General features: G+C 36.6%; 1 protein-coding gene and 1 long non-coding RNA gene across 2 annotated transcripts; both read right to left on the reverse strand.

Annotated features, from left to right (window-relative positions):
• Positions 1-272: 272 nt before the first annotated feature.
• On the reverse strand, positions 273-1,203 carry LOC143654959 (olfactory receptor 4K1-like). Its single transcript, XM_077126561.1, is given in 2 exon segments — positions 273-954; positions 956-1,203. Coding segments are annotated over 2 exon segments (930 nt in total).
• A 15,109-nt stretch (positions 1,204-16,312) lies between these two features.
• On the reverse strand, positions 16,313-20,689 carry LOC143655849 (uncharacterized). Its single transcript, XR_013162298.1, has 3 exons — positions 20,277-20,689; positions 17,868-18,060; positions 16,313-17,508 (listed from the first exon to the last, which is right to left on the reverse strand). It is a non-coding gene; the product is annotated as an uncharacterized LOC143655849 (long non-coding RNA).
• Positions 20,690-21,242: the final 553 nt, after the last annotated feature.

The raw sequence follows: 21,242 nt of genomic DNA on the forward strand, positions 1-21,242 counted from the left end.
CAGTAATTCAAAACATTAGAATCCATTTACTGTATAAAATATTTGAAAATATGATTAAACAATTTCAAGAAAAATTGTAATTCAGAAATATAAAGAATTGGTAAAAAATTATATTTAAGCAACAAACTGGGAGAAATTAATTTGCATTCATAGCAAAATAACAATTCTGTAAACATACACCACACATCACTAATAGAGACAGTTAGCATAATGCTGTGATTCACTGAATTCTCTTCATTTCCATGGAGGATCATGCCCATTCATGATGGCCTCTAGTTTTTCAAGGAGTTCAGATGATGCTTTCTTAATTTTCTCATGGTTGACTTTACATCAGCATTCCTCAGAGAATAGATGATGGGGCTCAACAAGGGTGTACAAACAATACAGAACAAAGAAAGGAACTTATCTACAGAAAATCTGCTAAAAGGCAATATATAGAAATAAATGCAGGGCCCAAAGAAAAGAATCACCACTGTGATGTGAGCAGTTAATGTGGACAACACGTTGGATGACCCACTGGAGGACCTGTGCTGAATGGTGATTAAAATGATGGCATAAGAAATAATTAAAGCCAGGAAACATCTCAATGAGATGAGGCCACTGTTAGTTAGTGTCAGGATTTCCATTTCATATGTATCCCTGCAAGCCAGCTCTATCACCATCAGAAGGTCACAAAAGAAGCTGTCTACCTCATTGGGGCCAGAGAACGGCAGATCCACAGTAAAAGCCATGTAGCTCACAGAATGAAGAATACCCACAGCACAGGAAATATACACAAAAAGTATGCATAGCCTCCGGTTCATAATGGTGCTGTAGTGCAGGGGCTTACATATGGCTATAAATCTGTCATAGGCCATAGCTACAAGCAACATCATCTCACTCCCAACAAAACTGTGAAGAGGGAATATCTGGGCCATGCAACCCCCAAAGGAGATTGTCATGTGCTCAACAAGAGTCCACAAGCATCTTGTGAGTGGCAAAGTTCGACTGACAGATATCGATGAAGGAAAGATTACTGAGCAGGAAATACATGGGAGAGTTCAAATGGGAGTCAGAGGAAATGACAACAATAACCATGATGTTGTCCAGCACAGATGCCACATATACAATAGAGATCGCAAAGAAGAAAAGCTGAAGCTCACAAGAACTAGAGAGTCCCAGCAGCACAAACCCAGACACCACCAATTCATTTGTGTAAGCCATGCATTCAGTCTACTGTCACATAAATAAAAGAAAATCAGGGAAATACAAGAATTGGAATTTTAATATATCAAGCTCATGTACAAAAAATACATGGTAAGTTCTCAGTTGAGTTAATTTGATGAAATGTAGATCACCAGCTGACTAATACTTAGCACCTGAAACTGCAAAGGGAAGTGGAAGAAGTTTGAAACAAAGAACATTAGATATGTCTGCAATTATAATTATAAAGATAGGATACTTATATTAAAGATAAATCATATAAAATCATAAATAAGCAAATATTAGTTGAATGGGGTGGCTGGAGTCCAGAGAATACAGGCTAAGGAGCAATAAAATGTAACTTGGGAAAGGTATAAAGAAGGGATTTGTGGGTGTTATTAGCCTGGAATGAAAGGTTAAGTGGTATGGATTGGTGCCTTCAAAGTGAAAACCATAGAACGTCATGCAGTGTTTTGGTGTTTGATAGAAGCCCTTTAGCATAGAGTGGATTGAAGGGGATATATTCTAGAGAAAAAGGCAATACTCTGAAAGTTTCTGTGAAGGTTAAGAACATTCATTTTCAGCCTTTTAATATAGCTTATCAAAGTCTACCTTCTCTCATATAAATATCAATTAATTAGGAATGAAAGTTCCATACGTGTCAGTCTTTATACTCTTACTCTGCCATTTGTCTCTTCCTAGAAACAATTGGCACACATGGATTTTAAAAAGTTCTTACAGATTTATGGAATGGTCTTTGTGGAAATATTCCATGAAAAAATATATGTGGTACATTTTGAATATGTACCAGATACTCAAAAGATAAAAGCAGCATGTAAATCTCCTTTAATATTTTTTCTGACGTTTTACATAATACACTGGACGCTATGGTGGCTACATGATACCAGAAGAAAACCCCACAAAATCTCCACCTCTTAGGGGTACACTTTTGATTTTAGCTTTGTATACCCACCAGTACACAATAGATATTTATTTGTCCTTGTCCTAGCTGAAGTTCTGTACCCAAAGTTCTTTAGTGGTTTGTGGGACCTGGGTACTTACATAGAACAAAAATAATAAATATGTAAGTTTTTAAAAGCAAAAATTGTGTAAGTAACCATAAATCGACCAATAAAAAGTCAAAAATATTTAAACTCATTTCAAACTGTCATTATGTAATTTAACCTGGTTGTTAGTGTTAAATCCTAGCCTTATAGGGACTACAATCTTTGCATTTGAGTTATGGCATCTAGCTCAAGAAGAATTCAAAAACAAAAGTTACTCGAGTTTATAAATGGATTAATGAGGACAAAACTGAACTGATTATGAACTTCTCACTCAGATATTCATGTCATGGCAAAGACCTGGAGGAAGGCTGGCCTGTGTTCACTCTCCCACGTGCTGGGAGAGGAGGAAGCCAGCACGCCTTGGAAAGGAAGAAGATGTTCACTAAGAAATGGGCCAACAAAAGCTACAATTTTCAATTTAAAAAGACAAATTCTGACATCATAAGTGATCTCTCCTAGTATCCAATCCATTACGTACATCTACTAAATACTCAGAGACATCTGATGCTAGTGAATGAAATGTTGAATTTATTACAGAGCATACAGATACATTACTATAAACCTTAGAGACATAATTTACAATGGAGCTAACTTTTATTTTGTAATAGAATTTATCACTTAAGTGACTCACATATCTTGTGCATCCTTCTGTCATTACAAATATTAGAAAATATGCTTTGTATATTAGTAGTAGTAATAGATTATGCCATCATCTATATACCAGGCACTCTCCTCAGAACATTACATGCACTTATTCAACTAATCCTCCCAATTATCATGCAAGGTAGTGCTACCTACTCACGTAGACATTTACAAACACCAAAGAGAAGAGTGAAAAGAAGAAAAGCTAAATTTCACAAGAACTGGAGAGTCCCAGCAACACAAACTCAGACACCACTGATTGATTTGTGTGAGCCCTGTATCTAATCTACTGAGACAGAGATGCTAAGGAAAATGAGGAAAAAATGAGGAAACTTAGAGATACTAAGGAAAAAATTGCTTAAGTTTATACAACTCAGTAATTGTTCACTTGTATTAATAACTTCATAGGTAGTTAATTTTCCATCTTTGCATGGAAATACATTTCACTCACCTTGAGTGTTTGTGTAACTGGATATAGAAATACAGATTACCTATTATTTTCTCTTAAGTAATGGCAATACTGTGTTATCATTGTTTCTGTAGATATATAATTGTTTGACTATTAGTCATACTTTGTTGAAAACTGGATTTTCTCTCTGGCTGTTTTTCATGATATCCTTTCTGTTTAATGCTATACCCTGTCACCACAGTGAGCTGAGATCTTGATTTATTAAATTTATCCAACTCAAGATTACTTATGTTTTATAGATCTTGAATTCATAACTTACATGAATTTTGCAAAATTATCAGCTATTTATCTTTTGAGTATTGCTTCTCTCCCTTTTGTCTATTTTTACCTCCTTATACTTGTTTTCTTGTGTTGGAGCATGTCATCATATTCTCAACATCTTAAATTTCTCTTTGCTAGATTCCTTCCATTGAGTTATCAGTGATGCTTTCTATAGAAATACTTCAGATCTATTTTCAGACCACTGATTTTTTCTTAAATTATGTTTAATAGTTCTTTAGCCCATGTTATTTAGCTATCATTTTAATAACTAAGATTTTTACTTTTAGAAGTTTCGTTTCTAAAAGCTGCTTGTCCAATTTCTTGTTCTTTTTTACTTAAGCTTTTTATACTGAGACAATTGTAGGGTTATGAGCAGTTGTAAGAAATAAAACAAAGGAATACTGTTTCTCATTTGTCTTGTTTTCCCTAATGGTATTTATTGCAAATCTATAGTATAGTAACATGGTGCAATATAGTATAATCTATAGTACATAAATAAGATATTGACATTAATACAGACAAATGTATAACATTTTATCACCACAAATTTCCTTTATGTTGCTCTTTGACAACCAATCCAACTTCCTTTCTATGCTACTGCCTCTTTATCTCCTGGCAACCACTAAACTGCTTTGCATTTCTATATTTCATTTAAAGATTGTTGTATAACATAGGGTCACCATCAAGATAGTGAGATAATAAGCTCAAAAAAGCACTCCCCTTCCTCCATAGAAACATTGGAAATAAAGAAATAGTCACAACCAACGTTCCACAAGTTCTAGAAAATACTCGTTAGTACCAACCCAGTGAATGAAGAAACAAGAAGAAACAACCTATAAAATCCTAGGAAAACTGTATGATTCTCACTTTTCCTGGCCCCCTCACCTTACCCAGAATGGACATTACTGTAGATTGACTACTGTCCGTGTTCCCAGCCAGGCACTTCACACTCCTATTAAGTGTGCCTGTTATCTGGCTCTGGTAGAGGCAGAGTACACTTAACACATACTTAGTGCAGTTATATATTGGCCCCAATCCATTCCCTGAAAATCTGACTCAATGCAACAGCCTGTTTCACCTAATCCTGAGCTCATTTGAGGCAGAGAGGCTGTGCGAAGTAGCATGTGACATGAAACAGAGAAAACTTTAGCCTGCTAGGGTGAAAGATCACAGCTGACACAAAACACAATGCCTGGGGCCTAGAAGAGGCTAGGGAGAGAGTTTCTTTGGTGAGGAAGAAGGTGGGGTTGAGGACACCCAAGAGCATTCATTCTTACTTGGGAATTTTTGAAAGATACTGTGCTTGCTAGGGCAAGACATCCCCAGAACGACCTGAGAAGATCCTTCTGTTCACAGGGGCTGATCTACAGGCTCAGTAAAAGCTGGACTAAGCATGGAAGGAGACCTCCACACAGAGTCAGTTTACATGGTAGACTACCAAAATCAATCAATCAGAGGATTGTGGGAAGAGAGCAGGGTAGGGAATCCCAGGACTCAGTCCTTCCACCAGAATAACTATTAAACAGGCGAGAACCATCTGAGAAAACCATTTGGAAACCCTGGAGACCAAAAGAACACTACACAGAACCCAGGGAAGAACAATGAATTACTCTTTCTGAGAAGTGGCTACTTTTAGGCACAGAGTTGTTAAGGAAACTATGCCAAATAATGAGCCAGAGAGTAACAGATTTATTGGTCAGAGAGAAAAGAAGTAGGAGCCACCAGCAAAAGGAAAGAAAGTGAACCCAGCTTCCTTTCTGAGAGCCAGGTACTTAAAGGAAAAACTGCGCCAGGAGGTGAGGACTATCAAGCAGAAACAGTCCTTGACCATATGTCTTTTTCTTCTGATAGGTTTGATGCCTTCAGGTGGGTAAGGTGCCAGCATGCCTGGGGATCTTGCTGCCCCATCTCGTTCTGAAAAGGAAGCTGATGGGCCTCTGAGTCAAAAAGTCCCTTTTATATTGAAAGCTCTTTTACTGAGACCTGACATTCCTGCTTTTCCATTTTAATATAATTGAATAAGGCTGGGGTGAGGTTTGGGTTAATGCCTTAGCTCAGCTTGAAGCAATTTTTTTTAGAAGGAACAAGGGCATCATGTTCTCTTTTCAGCTACTTCCTTCTGACAAAAGGGCATAGTTGGGGAGGTGGGGGAAGGATTGCTTCAAGCTGAGCAGGAGCATCACTAATTGGTTTTCTGAGCATCCTTGGTTGAGATGGGCTGATAGCAATGTTTTTGTTGTGACAGGAACAGACTTTCAAATTTCTGTTGTAACAGGAGTATGTTTTCAGAATTCTGCTGGTTGGTCATGGCTGCTATTGACCTGTGAACAAACTTAGTCAGACATCATAAGATGCAAGGGGCTAGGGGGAAAATTAATAAGAGAGTAATTAAGGGCCCAATGAAAGAGAGCAGAATAAAGAGGTGGAGAAGAATGAAAGAAAATATGAGAGAAGGCTTTCCAGCCAAAATGAATCAGCATCTGCCTTTTCTAAGTTATTTTTATTATGTCCACATTTTCTTTTAAGTATTCTTAAATTTTGTTCTACCTGAGAAGCATTAATGCTGTAAAAAGAGCAAGTTTCATTTAGTCTTGCATAAGTCCCTTCTGCTGTGGTGGTTAGAACATCCAGGCCTTTTCTATTTTGTAGGACAACTTCAGCTAAGCTATTTAAAGATTGTTCTTATCTTCCTAAAGCTTGGATTGTAGCATTCCATGATTGCTATATCATTTGTGATATGTTTAAGATAGAGACTTGTAGTAGAGAGATGCCAGTGAACCAGAAAAATACTTGATATATAGTGTGACCTAGCCCTGGGCTTTCTAGAATGGAATTGAAGTGTCCTCAGATTTGCAGATCCCTATAGTTTCATGTTAAATGTTTGTTTAGATGTTTTTCAAGAAAGAATCCAAGGTTGAGAATTTGCCCTGAGAAAGCCATTTCTCATTATGATTTGGGCTTCAGGGGTTAATGTAACAATAGTGCAGTTTCCTGCCCTATCGTTTGGAAGTAATAGGTAAGCTGTGTTTCCACAAGGAAATAATATCCCATACTATCATAGAAAGACATAAAGAGGGTCCTTTAATCTGAATGTGGCAGGATTTAGTAAGGATGGAGGCCACTCAAGGGTTAAGGTTTGCCAGCCTGTAAAAAGTTCATCTTCACAGAGTGAAGAAGAAAAAGGCTAAAAGGCCAAGATGTCTGACGATTTGGGCTTTGACATAGTGTATTGTGGAAGAGGAGTTGGAATAAATTGTTTCTTTTTGGTATCTCTGTGAACGAGGCTATAGTAATTGCGTTGGTGTGACCTTCTCTTATGTCACAGATGTTACTTTTAGTGGTAGTGGAATGGTTAAGAATTGTGACTTGGTGGGATTTTAGCAAGCGGCTTTGAATGTTTGACTGGTTTGATGTAATCCTTTTATTTCCAGTGGCATGATGACTGGTGGGATTGAAAAGTTGGCCTGAGCAGTTTTCTAGTCCCAATAATCGGGTATTATTTAGAGAACTAGGTAATAGGATTATATCATCAGTGTATTGGCCTGTAAAATAAACCTAATTCATTGCCCCCGAATAGAATACTAGTTTTGTTAGTTAGTATGGTGAAATTGTTTAGGCGGTCAGGTACCTATCTGAAGAGGGTTGAGTTAAAAGTTTGGGTGTAATTGCAAAAGGAAGTATTAGGATGTCCTAAATTGGTAGTTTGATGATTGGAAGAGTAAGGGGGGGAAATACAGAAAGGGTTTGTCCATTAGTTGTGGTGCTGATTCAGTGGGTCCTGGGCCTTTCAGTTTGGGTTTTTCTCTGACTTATTACTCTTACAAAGCTTCTGGGTTTGGGTTAGCTACCTATGTTAAAAATGAATTGGCTGGGTAGGCTTTGGTGGCTAAGCAGACAGAGTTCTTACCTGCCATGCTGGAGACCTGGGTTTGATTCCCATGCAAAAAATAAAAAACAAATAAAAGTGAGTTGGCTACCTGGATTAAATTCAACATTTTGGGGAGTTATTTGTTTGGGTTGTTTATTTGTATAAAGTAATTTGAAATTGGGTTGGTCACCTTCATAAAATATTTTAAATTCATAGTACTGGGGAGTAAAATAGGCACCTTCTGTATGCTTACTGGAAGGCTCAGATAGAGAGAGAAGTAGAGTGTATAGACTTTGGACACATCCAGCAGTGTGTTTTGTTAAAGGTTGTGGCAATACTTTGGATAATAGGTGCAAATGGGTGTTGAAGTTGAGAAGATAGCTGTGTTATTGTAAGGAGGGATGTGGTAAGCAGGAAAGGTCACATGGTGTAAAGATGCTAATCATGCAAGAGATGAGCTATTAGGAAGATGAGAATGAAGGAGTATAAAGTGATTTGATCAGAAGTGTCACCTTGTATATCTCCCTGAAGCCAAAAGTCAGTAATGAATTTTAAAAGGGCAGGCAGAGTGAGAAGACCTTTGAGAGGTGACCAGGATAGATTGTTAGAGGTTATTTGTAGAAAAGTGAAAGCTGAGGGGAAATAGCTCATAGGGCTAGAGGACTGAATATGCCTTAGTGCAAGGAAGAGGAAAAGGAGTTATTTTGTTGTGGTTATTTCCACCACAAAATTAGGGCAAAGTTAGTTTCTGGGAAATAGGGCAGATTTCTTCTAGGAGAGCTGAAATTACTATCTGAAGAAGGAATGCAAATGTAAAGATAAAAAATGCTAGGCTGCAGATACGGCAGGCCAAAGTACTTATTCCCTGTTGGGGTCATCTTGGAGATCTTAAGTTTAAATGCTTTAGTAGGCATACATGAATATTGTTGGTGGAGGTCCCTCATCTGGTTGGTGAGGACGTTGGGGTCAGTTTTCAGCTAGTTGTTGGGTCAGCTTAAACCTAGAGAGATGAACCCAAAATGTTAACCCTAATAGTTTAACTGCAGTTGGTGTGATGAATAACACTAGGTATAGTCCTGTCCAAGAAGGGGTAAAAGATTTCGGTTGAAGATTTTTTAGATATACATAGTTACTTGGGGCTATGTGAGGATTAACAGCACTTTGGGTAGCCTGAGGTAGACTGCTATTTACATAATCTCTAAGAGTTGCCCAAATCTGTGTTAAAATGGGGAGGTAGTCTCCAATGGAGGAGGGAGGTTGCCAAGTAATAAAGGACTTCCATATATAATTTCAAAAGGGTTTAACATATGGGGCATACATGAGGCATTTCAAATCTTAAGAAGTGCAATTTTTAAAAGTTTAAGCCATGGTAATTGAGTCTGGGTCCTTAGCTTAGTTAAATTCATTTTAATTATGCCATTCATTCATTCTACTTTTCCCGGTGACAGGGGTCAGTATTGGGTATGTAAATGCCAATGTATATCTAGGGCTTGAAACATTTGTTGTGCAATTTGAGAAATAAAGACCAGGCCATTGTCTGATTTTATGGACATAGGAAGACCAAACCCAGTGATAATGCTCTGCAATAAAGCAATGGTTACTTCAGAAGCTTTTTATGAGGTGACAGGAAAGGCTTCAACCCATCCTGAAAATGCATCCACAAGGACTAAGAGGTGATTAAATTTTTTAATCAGTGGAAAGTTAGTTTTTCCCAGGAATCTATCCTCTTGCTTCATGGAAAGGAAGAGGGCTGGTTTGAGATTGTCCTGAAAGGTGGAGCACTGACAAATACAGATGGCACATATCTTAGTGATATGCTGGAGCTCTGAGTAAAGATTAGGATGATTTATGGTTTGAGATAGGAGAGAGGCTAGTGGCATGGTGCTGCTACAAAACTGGTCATGCAGGTCAAGTAAAATGTTCTGTGTATGCTGTTGGGGCAATATTACTTTATTATTTAGGTAAAACCATCTGTCATTGAGGGTTGCACCAAACTGGCCCAAGTCTATCTGCTCTAAGGTGGAGTAAGCAGGTGCTGGGGTGGACACTCCTAGAAACTGAGTTGGGGTCTGAGCCTGTCTTTTTGCTTCCTCATCCACTGTGTTATTACCTGTAGAGATGGGGTCCTTTCCACTTCAATGAACCTTATAGTGAATAAGTGCTATGTAGGAAGGGGGGGTTGTGTTGTGTCAAGGAGCTTAAGGATGAGAGTTTTATTAATAATTGGAGAATTTTTAGAAGTAAGATATCCTTTCTTTCCATATAGCTAGAGGTGAATGAATAATATGGAAAGTATATTTAGAGTCAGTATAAATGCTAGTAGGCGTATTTGCTGCTAAACTGAGAGCTCAGGTGAGGGCTATGAGCTCTGCCTTTTAGGAAGTGGTGCCAGGAGGGAAAGATCTGGACTCAATTATCTCTTGGACTGACACTATAGCATATGTAGCCTGCTTAGAAAGGTCTTCAAAAGCACTGCCATCAATAGACCAAGAATTAGCTATAGAAGGCAGAGGGGAATCCTTCATGTTGCAAAAGGGTGAAGGAAATGATCTATAGTTTCTGTTCAGTTATGCATAGGCTTCAGATGCTTTAGAGAAGTAAGGAATTTTGCTGGGTTAGCAATTGTAGATGAATAGGATATTTTAACCTGGAAATTATAAAGGATCTGTGCATGCAAGGATTGAATACAAGAGGGGGGAGGCACTAGAAATAGCTTGGTGTGTTAAAAGGGAAGGTAAGTTATAAGAAGAGAGGACAGATAATTGATCATATGGCACAAGCTTAAAACAAAGAGTGCTGCAGAGGCTAAGACTCTGAGATAAGGTGGGCATGTAAAAAAGGAGAATCGAAGGCTTTGGAGAAATAAGCAATTGCACAGGTGTCTGGCCCACTAGTCTGGGTTAAAATTCCAAGAGCAAAGCTGTCTTTGGTATCTCCATACAATGTAAAAGTCTTGCTGAGGTTTGGAAAAGCTAAGGCGGGGTCCTGGGCAAAAGCTGTTTTGAGCTTTTTAAATTAATGTTTGATAGCTAAAGGATCATCTATTGGGTCCAAGATGTTTCCCGGAGTGCCCTGATACAAGTTCTTAGCTATAAGCTCAAAGTTAGGGATTGTTCTAGTTTGCTAGCTACCAGAATGCAAAAGGCTTTTAAAAGGGAGAATTTAATAAACTACAAGTTTACATTTCTAAGGATGAGAAAATGTCCCAATTTAAGCAAGTTTGTATAAATGTCCATTTAAAGCATCCAGGGAAAGATACCTTGGTTTAAGAACACTGATGACGTTCAATGTTTCCCTCTTAGCTGGAAGAGTACATGGCAAACATGGCAGCATCTACTGGCTTTCTCGTGGCACTACAAAAAAAGGGACTCTCCAAAATGTTTCCTCTTTTAAAGGATTCCAGTAAGCAACTCAAGCTTCAGTGGGTGGAGACACACCTCTATGGAAATCATCTCATCAAAAGTTACCACCCACAATTGGGTGGGTCACATCTCTGCGGGAACAATCAAAACGCTTCCACCCAGCAATGCTGAATTAGGATTAAAGGACATGGCTTTTCTGGGTTCCACCACAGATTCAAACTGGCACAGGGATCCAGGCTCAGAAACAATTGGCTAAACCAAGGAAAGAAGTTCTTGTTTGGTCTGGGGGAAGGGAATATTTAGCATCTCTTTGCATTGGGTGGTAATGCCTTTTTCAGTGGCAGAGAGAAAAAGTCCTAAGTAAGTGACTTGAGTCTTAGAAATTTGCCCTTTATCTTTGCAGACTCTGTATCTGTATAGATGTAGATAGTTAAGAAGAGTGACTGGGTGCTTATTGGCCACAGCTATGACCCTAAGGAATGTTAAAGTAAAACGAGAGAGAGACTGGGATCAGGGGATCTGGAGACATCAGTCTTCAGACAAGCTTATTTACAGCCTAGTACAAAATTATATACTAGAAAGAAGGTGAAAAAGGTTGTTTGCATGCAAAAGCTATATAATGCAAAAACAAGTTCAGGGAAGTAAATAGTTTTAATGCTAGGATGTTGATTTCCCTTAAGCAAGTCTCTTCCACACCTCATTGTGCTTTATCTGCATATCTCAGCTTCTATTGAAGTTCCAGATCCTGAAAGCTCAAGTCTGCATTCCCTCACAGACTTGTAGTTTGCAAGCTTTAGGTTAAACAACCTTTTTAACTCCTACATTTCCCCCTTTTTTGTAACGCTATGGTGACTGTGTCTGTCTTAGGTTGCCCTATTCTTTGAAGTAAGGGGCTTACCCATCATTGACTACCAGCCGAGCACTATAGCTTATTTAGGGGAGGAGTTCAAAGCTTTTAAAAACATTACATTGAGAGCTTGTGTTTGTTTATGATTAGAAGATATGACAGATAGCAAACGGTGCTTCAGGACACTTAAGAGAAAAAGAAATAGTAAGAAAAGTAAAATTCCTATTCACAATGTTGTCAAAAAATGAGAAGATTTCCACCAATAGACAGGATCAAGATTTTTTAGCTTTTAGGTAAGTGATTGTATAACATCATCTCCATCAGTTATATGTCAATTACTCTGAGATATTTTTAATACTTGTTTTTGTAATTTTAAAATATCAAGACTTAAACTATCTGAATGCACCAAAAGATGCGCTTAAAAAATTTTTTTTCCCATTCTATTTCAGAACGATTATGTCTTAAAGGGGTAATACAAAAATTGCTCTCATTCCAATCACATTTTAAACCTCGTAAAAAATTTAAATTATACATTTGAACTCCAATATGCACCAATGCTGTCTCTATTATCAATATGAACCAATGCTGTCTCTATTATTAATTTGCTCATCAATGTGAGACAGATTATGCCACAGTTCACTGGCATTTTTATGCCACTCTCTCACATAACACTGTGTCTGTATAGTTTGATGCAACACAGTTCCAGCGACCACAGCCACAGTGTTAATTGCAATGACAGCTGCAATGAGTCCAATTAGTCTCTTAGTCCTTTTCAGATATTATTTTGCCAAATGGATCAGGACCTGTGTTTCTGGAGAGGATTACCAGGATCTTGACATCTGCACCAGCAGCGTACCTCTTCTTTTCCTTGCTGCCACAATAATCTCATTTTCCTGCAACATAAATGCTTGGAGACAAGTGAATAGAAAACAATTCTCACAATTAAAAGTTTGATTTCTTATATGCATATGACGTTTAACAAATACATATGGATCTCTAGTACATATTTGCATATAATGTTTATGGCTGCTATTTAAAAGGAAGTTATAGTCACTAGAATTTGCTATAAAAATTTATGCCAGTCCTAGGAAATTTTTCCATAAAATTCTATGATTAATGTTATATTTATCATCCCATGGATTTGGCATAAATTGTCCTCTATGTATTAAACCCTGATTTAGCTTGCCTGTTCATATAGTCCCAGTTATCTTCAACCCCTCAGGGGCCGCATCTCTTACAATTTCATAAGAATCATTAGTTATGATAACTGCTCAATCATATGACATAACTGCCATCCATTCCAACTTTGTTTCTCATCTAACAGGCAAGTATCATTTGATTTCATAGAGTTAAAAGAGGGATATACATGTAAGTAATTACGAGAATCATTATTGATCTTAAACCATGTAGTTTGATTATTTGTTGTCATACATGGTAATTCATTACCTATGCATATGGGTCTTTCTAAAAATGAAAGAGTTAAATTTGGCACCATTTTTATTCTTCCTTAAGTAGTTTAGGAAACCTTGAATCTACTGGACCTGGGAATATTAAACTTGTATTCAGATATTTTGGTAAAGTTGGATTGGCCCATGTTAGGGCTAGCAGCAGAGGTGGGTTAGGGATATAAGTCCAATAAGTATAATTGTGTCCCTGTCCTTCAGCAATTAAAGTTATACATCCTATAATATACATTACCCATTTAGTTATTATTTTCATCCGGGTTGATATGTCTGGGTTTTATTCTCTTCGAGGGAATCCAAACCGAGGTTCTGTCATCTGCAATGACAAGAGCAAAACCCCTACCCCACACCTTTATCATGCTTGGTTATGGAAACATCTTTCCAATAGATTGGCTATAGCTGTAGTTCTGTTTGGGTTGTATAATTTTTCTTTTCCAAATTACTAAAATGTTGTTCTGCAGGAGTCTGTGATGAATTATCATAAATGGCTTTTAAACATTTTAAAGTAAACAGTGCTTTTGCTAATTGATCTTTTGGTATACTTATTTTCACATCATCTTCCTGATCTCTCTCTTTTTGTTTTATGAGCATAGACTTTAGCATCCAGTTTGTTCATTCAACAATTTATTGCCCAGAGGGATTATGTAGAATCCTGATATGAATATTATGAAAAGTAGTATAAAATTTATGAAATTGCTCTTCTCTATAAGCAGGACCATTGTCCATCTGAATAGATTGAGGGCATCCCATAACAGCAAAAGCATTAAATAAATGTGATCGAATATGACAGAATTACCCTCACAAGAGTACCTGCTTGCTGATTTTGTAATGACAAAGACCTTTAAGATTAGTATGAGCTCTTATATGTATGATAAAAAAAGGATTAATTCAGCTTCTGACTGTTTGTAAATGTAAAAACATTTGGGACAGTTCATCTCCTTCAAATAAAGAAGCTTTCTCAATGTGAGTAACTGTTTGGCAGACATACTTAGAATTAGAAACAATATTAAGAGATTATGGAAAATTTTGCAATATTTGAATTACAGCTGCTAATTTAGTGCACTGGGCTGAGGTATAAGGTGTTTTCTAACTTGTTTTTCGCTGGGGTGACATATGCAGCCTGCCCATTACTATTATCATTAGTAAAGATGATATTAGCTAGCGGGAAGCCCGATTTATTTTAGGCAAAATCCATTATGTTCTTTTTAGAAATTGTAAAAGCTTATTTATTTATTTATTTATTTATTAAACATTTAACAATAGATGAACAAAAACATTTTCAACATATTATTAATTCATTTTATATATCTAATCAGTAATTTACAATATTGTTACATAGTTGCATATATATTATCATGATTAAGAAATGGTAAAAGTTTTGACATAGGCAAATGATTATTGATTTGGCCTTTAAAATTACTTAACACTGTTTATTAAGAGGTATTGAAGATAAATAGGTTTCACACACTATGCGATTAGGATCATGACCTCTTAATTGATAATATTTTTGGTGAACTTTGACTATAAAAGAAACAATTTTTTGCAAATATGTATTTAAACATTTTTGTCAATTGTTTGTTAAAAAAATCCATTTTAAAACATTTTGCCAAAATAGGCCTGTGGGAGAGTGCAAGGTAAAGAAAATAAAATCAACAGGATTTTCTAGATCTATTTGTACAAACTGTCCTTGAATGCATTGTTGAATTAATTGTAACTCTTGTTCAGCCACAGCTGTTAATTGTCTTTTGCTTAATAAATCAGAGTCTCCTTGTAAAATATCAAACAGGTTTTGCAACATAAAGGGTCAATAGTGACATGTACCCATAGTAAATGACCAGATTGTGTAAAATGAATTCATTGGATTGATTGAAAAGGAATGCAGGGATGAGGATTCTTTATAATTGATTGTGCATTTTTGCTAATTTTAAATTTACTGCATGCAGTTTTTATGATATTTTTCTACAATAGTGGTCAAATTCCAATTTGCTTACATGACCGGGTCCAGTTGGGTCCTCTGGGAACAGGCTAGGGACCAAGAGGAGCTTTCTGGGACCTAGATATCTTTATTAAAGTACACTTCTGTTGCAGTCTTTCATCAACCTCTGCAAAATAAAAAACATGGACGTGGACACTTCCTGCAGAATGAGTCACACAGACACACACAGAAGACAGACAAGATGACTGCAGCCCTGAAGAGCTCCAGCTGCTTTATTTTATATCATTTCTCACAGCTCTTTTGCTGACCAAGCCTGTTTTTTTCAGTATATTACTCCCTTGTTCTCTTGTTACTTTCAATCTAGCCTCCTGGATATCTGGGTAGCAAAAAGGGAACATTCCATACTTCGTGTGTGAAAGTAGGAACAAAACAAGTCTGTTTGCAGGCCATGTTCTTCCCCTTTGTCCCCAGATAAGGCTCATGGCTGGGAGCTCGCTGTTTGCAGCAGACCTCCTCAAGGCCACTTTGAAGCCAGTCACTCCCAATAAATTCCGCAGGTTTTCTATTAACCCTTTGACTCCTACATTTCCCCCTTTTTTATTTTGTAAGCCAGGGCAACTGTGCCTGTCTTAGGTTGCCCTTAGGCTCTGAAGTGAGGGTCTTACCCATCATTGGCTACCAGTCAAGCTCTCTGACTTTGATTTCAGAGGGGAGCCAAGAGTTCTGCAAGAATGATTTGCTTTAATTATTGACTGTGCCTGTCTTAGGTTGCCCTTAAGCTTTGAAGGAAGGGTCTTACTTGTCATTGACCACCAGTCAAGAGCTATAGTTTATTTAGGGGAGGAAGTTAAAGCCTTTGCAAACAACACGTTGGGAGCTTGTGTTTGTTTATGATTAGAAGATATGATAGATAGCAAACGGTGCTTCAGGACACTAAAGGGGAAAAAGAAATAGTAAGAAAAGTACAATTCCTATTCCCAATATTGTTAGAAAATGAGAAGTTTTCTACCAATCTATAGGACTAAGATTTTTTTAGCATTTGGGTAATAGATTGTATGACACCACTTCCATAGGGTACATGTAAATTATTCTGAAATAATTCTAATACCCTTTTTTGAATTTTAATATATTAAGATTTAAACTATCTGAAAGCCCCAAAAGATGCCTCTTTTACCTTTTCCCATTCTATTTCAGAATGATTATATCTTTAAGGGGTAATACAAAAAATTGCTTTTATTTCAGTCACAGTTTAAACTTCATAAGAAATTTAAATTATACATTTGATCTCCAATATGAACCAATGCTGTCTCTATTATTAATTTGCTCATCAATGTGAGATAGACTATGCCACAGTTCACTGGCATTTTTATGCCACTCTCTAACATAATACTGTGTCTGTATAGTTTGATGCAATACAGTTCCAGCAACCGCAGTCATCGTGATAATTCCAATGATTCCAATGACAGCTGCAATAATGAGTCCAATTAGTCTCTTAGTCCTTTTCAGATATTCTTTTGCCAAATGGATCAGGACCTGTGTTTCTGGAGATGATTACCAGGATCTTGACATCTGCACCAACAGCATACCTCTTCTTTTCCTTGCTGCTAAAATAGTCTCATTTTCCTGCAACATAAATGCTTGGAGACAAGTGAATAGAAAACAGTTCTCACAATTAAAGGTTTGATTTCTTGTATGCATATGACTTTTAACAAATACATATGGATCTTTAGCACATATTTGCATATGATGTTTATGGCTGCTATTTAAAAGGAAGTTACAGTTACTAGAATTTGCTATAAAAATTGATCCCAGTCCTAGGAAAATTTTCCATAAATTTCTCTGATTAATGTTACATTTATCATCCCATGGATTTGGCACAAATTGTCCTTTATGTATTAAACTTTGATTTAGATTGCTTGTCCGTAGAGTCTCAGTTATTTTTGACCCCACAGGGGCTGCATTTCTTGCAATTTCATTAGAATAATTAATTATGATAACTGCTAGATCTATATGATATAACTGCCATCCATTCCAACTTTCTTTCTCATTTAACAGTCAAGTATTATTTGATTTCATAGAGTTACGCATATGGGTCTTTTTAAAAATAGAAGAGTTAAATTTGATGCCATTTTTCTTCTTTTTTAAGTAGGTTTGGAAGTCTTGAATTTATTGGACCTGGGAATCCTAAACTGGTATTTAGATATTTTGGTAAAGTTGGATTGCCCGTGTTAGGGCTAGTAGCAAAGGTGGGTTAGGAATATAAACCCAATAAGTATTATTATGTCCCTGTCCTTCAGCAATTAAAGTTATATGTTTTATAATATACATTACCCATTTAATTATTATTTTCATCTGGGTCAACATGTCTGGGTTTATTCTCTTCGAGGGAATCCAAATTGAGGTTCCATCAGCTGTAATGATAAGAACAAATCTTCTACCCACACCTTTATCATGCCTGGTTTCCATAGATCATTTTAAATATTTTTCTAATAGATCAGTTGCAGTTGCAGTTCTGTTTGAGTTATATTGCTTTTCTTTTCCAAATTATTAAAATGCTGTTCTGCAGGAGTGTGTAATGAATTATCATAAATGTTTAAAGAATTTAAAGTAAACAGTGCTTTTGCTAATTGATATTTTGGTGTACTTATTTTTATAATATTATTTTGCTGATCTTCCCATTTTTGTTTTATGAGCATAGACTTTAGTGAGGGTTGGGGGGCAGGACCAGACTGCTCCCCACAGGAAAAATACATCTTTTAAAGGATTTTACCTTTTCCTTGCCCAGAAATGAGGGGTGCTTTTTGAGGGCTGAGGTACTTTCCAGCCAGGAATCCAGCTCCAGGCCAGCTCAGTTATAGCTTATCCACCTCTCCAGCCTGGGAGGACTTTGCTTGCAAAGTCCAGCTTAGCTATGCCCCCAATTTCCAAGACCCAAGACCACGGGAGACACGTCCATGACATTTCTGTAGGAAAAAGTTAGTTGCTCAGGACCCTGCCCTGGGCAAATGAAAACCACATTAATGCTTAGACCTTTTTCAGCATAGGTCCTAGGCCTGAGCTGGAGCTAACTGGAGGGTAGAGAGGCAGTGCCACGTTCCAGCTGGGCTTCTAGACTCTGAGACTCTTTGACTGCACAGCAGGCAGAGCTCAGGATGTTAATTGCTTTTTGCTTAATAAATCAGAATGATCCTGTAAAATATAAAATAAGTTTTACAACATATAGTTAGGAATTTTTAAAGTGACAAGTAACAAAATTGAAAGCAGAGTATTAATAGTGATATGCATTCATAGCAAATGAGCAGATTTTGTAAAATGAATTTATTGGACTGATTGAAAAGGAATGCAGGGAAGAGGGTTCTTTATAATTGGCTGTGTATTTTTGCTAATTTTAAATTGATTGCATGCAATTTGTATGATATATATATATTTTTTGTTATAATAGTGGTCAAATTCCAATTTGCTTACATGACCAGGCCCAGTTTGGTCCTCTGGGAACTGGCTAGGGACCAAGAGGAGCTTTCTGGGACCTAGATATCTTTATGAAAGTACATCTCAGTCTGGGAGGATAGCCAGTCCTCCCAGCTAGAGTGCACATTTTAATTGTTTCTTTTCAAGGTCATGTGATAGCAACATGAGCTGCATGTAATGGCAACATCAGGTGAATAGAACAGATGCAACAAGTATATTTTTTCTTGCATTTAGCTTTCAAATTTGATCTGTTCCCGACTTAAGTCATGGTTATTTTGGGGTAAATTTAGTTTATGCCTAAGTAGTTTATACAAACACTGGATAAAGTATTAAAATATTTTGGCTTAAAGGAATTTAGGTATTTATATGATTTGAATATTATTTAGTGAGTAATAGATTTATTTACAGTAATATTATTTAGATTAATAGATTAAGTCACCTGGTTTGGGGCAAGAAAAGAACCAGTTTTTTACCAGTATAATGATACCCAGAAGAAAATCAATATTTTTTATAGAGATAAGGACATGATAAAAGTTAACATAAGCTATTTTGATAAAACACAGACTCTTTGCCTTTTACACTGATTATTTAGAAAAAAAAATTTATATCTTTTCATTAGAACAGGCTAAGAGTCCAAGAAATATTGTTATTTTAGACTCATTAGCTCTTTCTTGATTTTGACCATAATTTTCATTTTTATAAACTTGTAGCAATTATTATATTAGTTCAAGCTTTGCTCTACATTTTTGTTTTCGTTTTGTAACAGTTATTCATTTTATCTTAAGATAAATCTATTTTTTTCTATTAATAAAAATGTCTTTTATATTTTTCACACTTGTCATTATTTAAACAAATATTTTACCACATATAATTACCATCAAAGTTAAATTTGTTAGAATAATGTTAAATACTTAAAATATTTTAGTTAATGCATATTTGAAACATTAATATATAGTTTTTAACAAAAATTTTTAGTTTTAAAGTTCTGATAATATATTTCCTTTTCAAATATGAATAGGAGCTAAACTCATGGCCAGTTTCCAAATTGCTGGTTGTCAACGATTTAAGTTAATAAAAGGAGATGGGGCTGCCATTCCCATTCATTGTCATAAGATTTTATTTATAGCATTGGTATATATTTCAGTAGAATAATTATTTATATTAAACCAAGGTAACTTAACAGAACACTTTGAGTCAGAACTATAATCCTGAATTGCATATCCCTTAGGGAACCAATCTGTTATTATTCCATAGGAACCATTAATGAGTACTGATTATGAATTTTTATAGAAAGGCAGCTTATTAAGAACAAACTCAGAAATTTTTTTTTGCTCTGCTAAAGGTATGGAAAAGAAGCAATCTTTTTAATCTATCACAATAATAGGAAACATTACAGCCTTTATGCTGAAACCAATAACATTTTTGCGTGACATGTTTAAAAAATTTTTTAAGTAGAGCATCAGAAGCCTCCATACCCATGGAGTGTAACACTCCTTTAAGTAAGTACAAATATTCTGTTGTATCGACAGTGAGTTGCCCATTATAAAACATAAATCCGAAAGCCCTCCCAAATTCCAGGAGTCATGTACCCTTTTGGTTTCTCAGTAAATGAATATTCCTATCCTATCCTGTGACATAAAACACAAATCCAAAAGTCCCTCTCAAATTCTGGAGGTGCCAAGTCCCTCCCCAATTCCAGGAGGTGCCTTACCCTTTAGGTTCTGCAGTGGTGAAGGCCTCGAGTAACCTTCACTGAATGTTCCAGGGAGCTGGGCCAGATCCCTGAGCAGGGCTGAATGTTCACAAGGAGCCGGGCCAGCCGGTCCCTGTGACGTGATGAGTGGTCCCTGTTTGGGCGCCATTTGTTGCAGTCTTTCAGCAACCTCTGCAAAATAAAAAACACGGATGCGGGCACTTCCTGCAGAATGAATCACACAGACACACACAGAAGACAGACAAGATGACTGCAGCCCTGAAGAGCTCCAGCTGTTTTATTTTATATCATTTCTCACAGCTCTTTTGCTGACCAAGCCTGATTTTTCAGTATATTACTCCCTTGTTCTCTTGTTACTTTCAATCTAGCCTCCTGGATATCTGGGTAGCAAAAAGGGAACATTCCATACTTTGTGCGCAAAAGTAGGAACAAAACAAGTCTGTTTGCAGACCATGCTCTTCCTCTTCATCCCCAGATAAGGCTCATGGCTGGAAGCTCACTGTTTGCAGCAGACCTCCTCAAGGCCACTTTGAAGCCAGTCACTCCTAATAAATTCTGCAGGTTTTCTACTAACCCTTTGGCTCCTACACACTTCCTTTTGGGAGGATTGCCTGTTCTCCCAGTTAGAGTGCATATTTTAACTATTTCTTACCAAGGTCATGTGATAGCAATATCAGGTGAATAGAACAGATTTCACAAGTATATTTTTTCCTTACATTCAGCCCTCAAATTTGATCTGCTCCCAACATAAGTCAGGGTTATTTGGGGATAAATTTAGCTTATGCTTATGTAGTTTATAAGGCATTAAAATATTTTGGCTTAAAGGAATTTAGGTATTTATATGATTTGAATATTATTTAGCCAGTAATAGATTCATTCATAGCAGTACTACTTATATTAATAGATTAAGCCACCTGGTTTGGGGCAAGAAAAGAAACAGTCCCTTGCCAGTGTAATGATATC

Source organism: Tamandua tetradactyla, chromosome 14 (genome assembly GCF_023851605.1).
Source record: "Tamandua tetradactyla isolate mTamTet1 chromosome 14, mTamTet1.pri, whole genome shotgun sequence".
In the NCBI taxonomy this organism is placed as follows: Eukaryota; Metazoa; Chordata; class Mammalia; order Pilosa; family Myrmecophagidae; genus Tamandua; species Tamandua tetradactyla.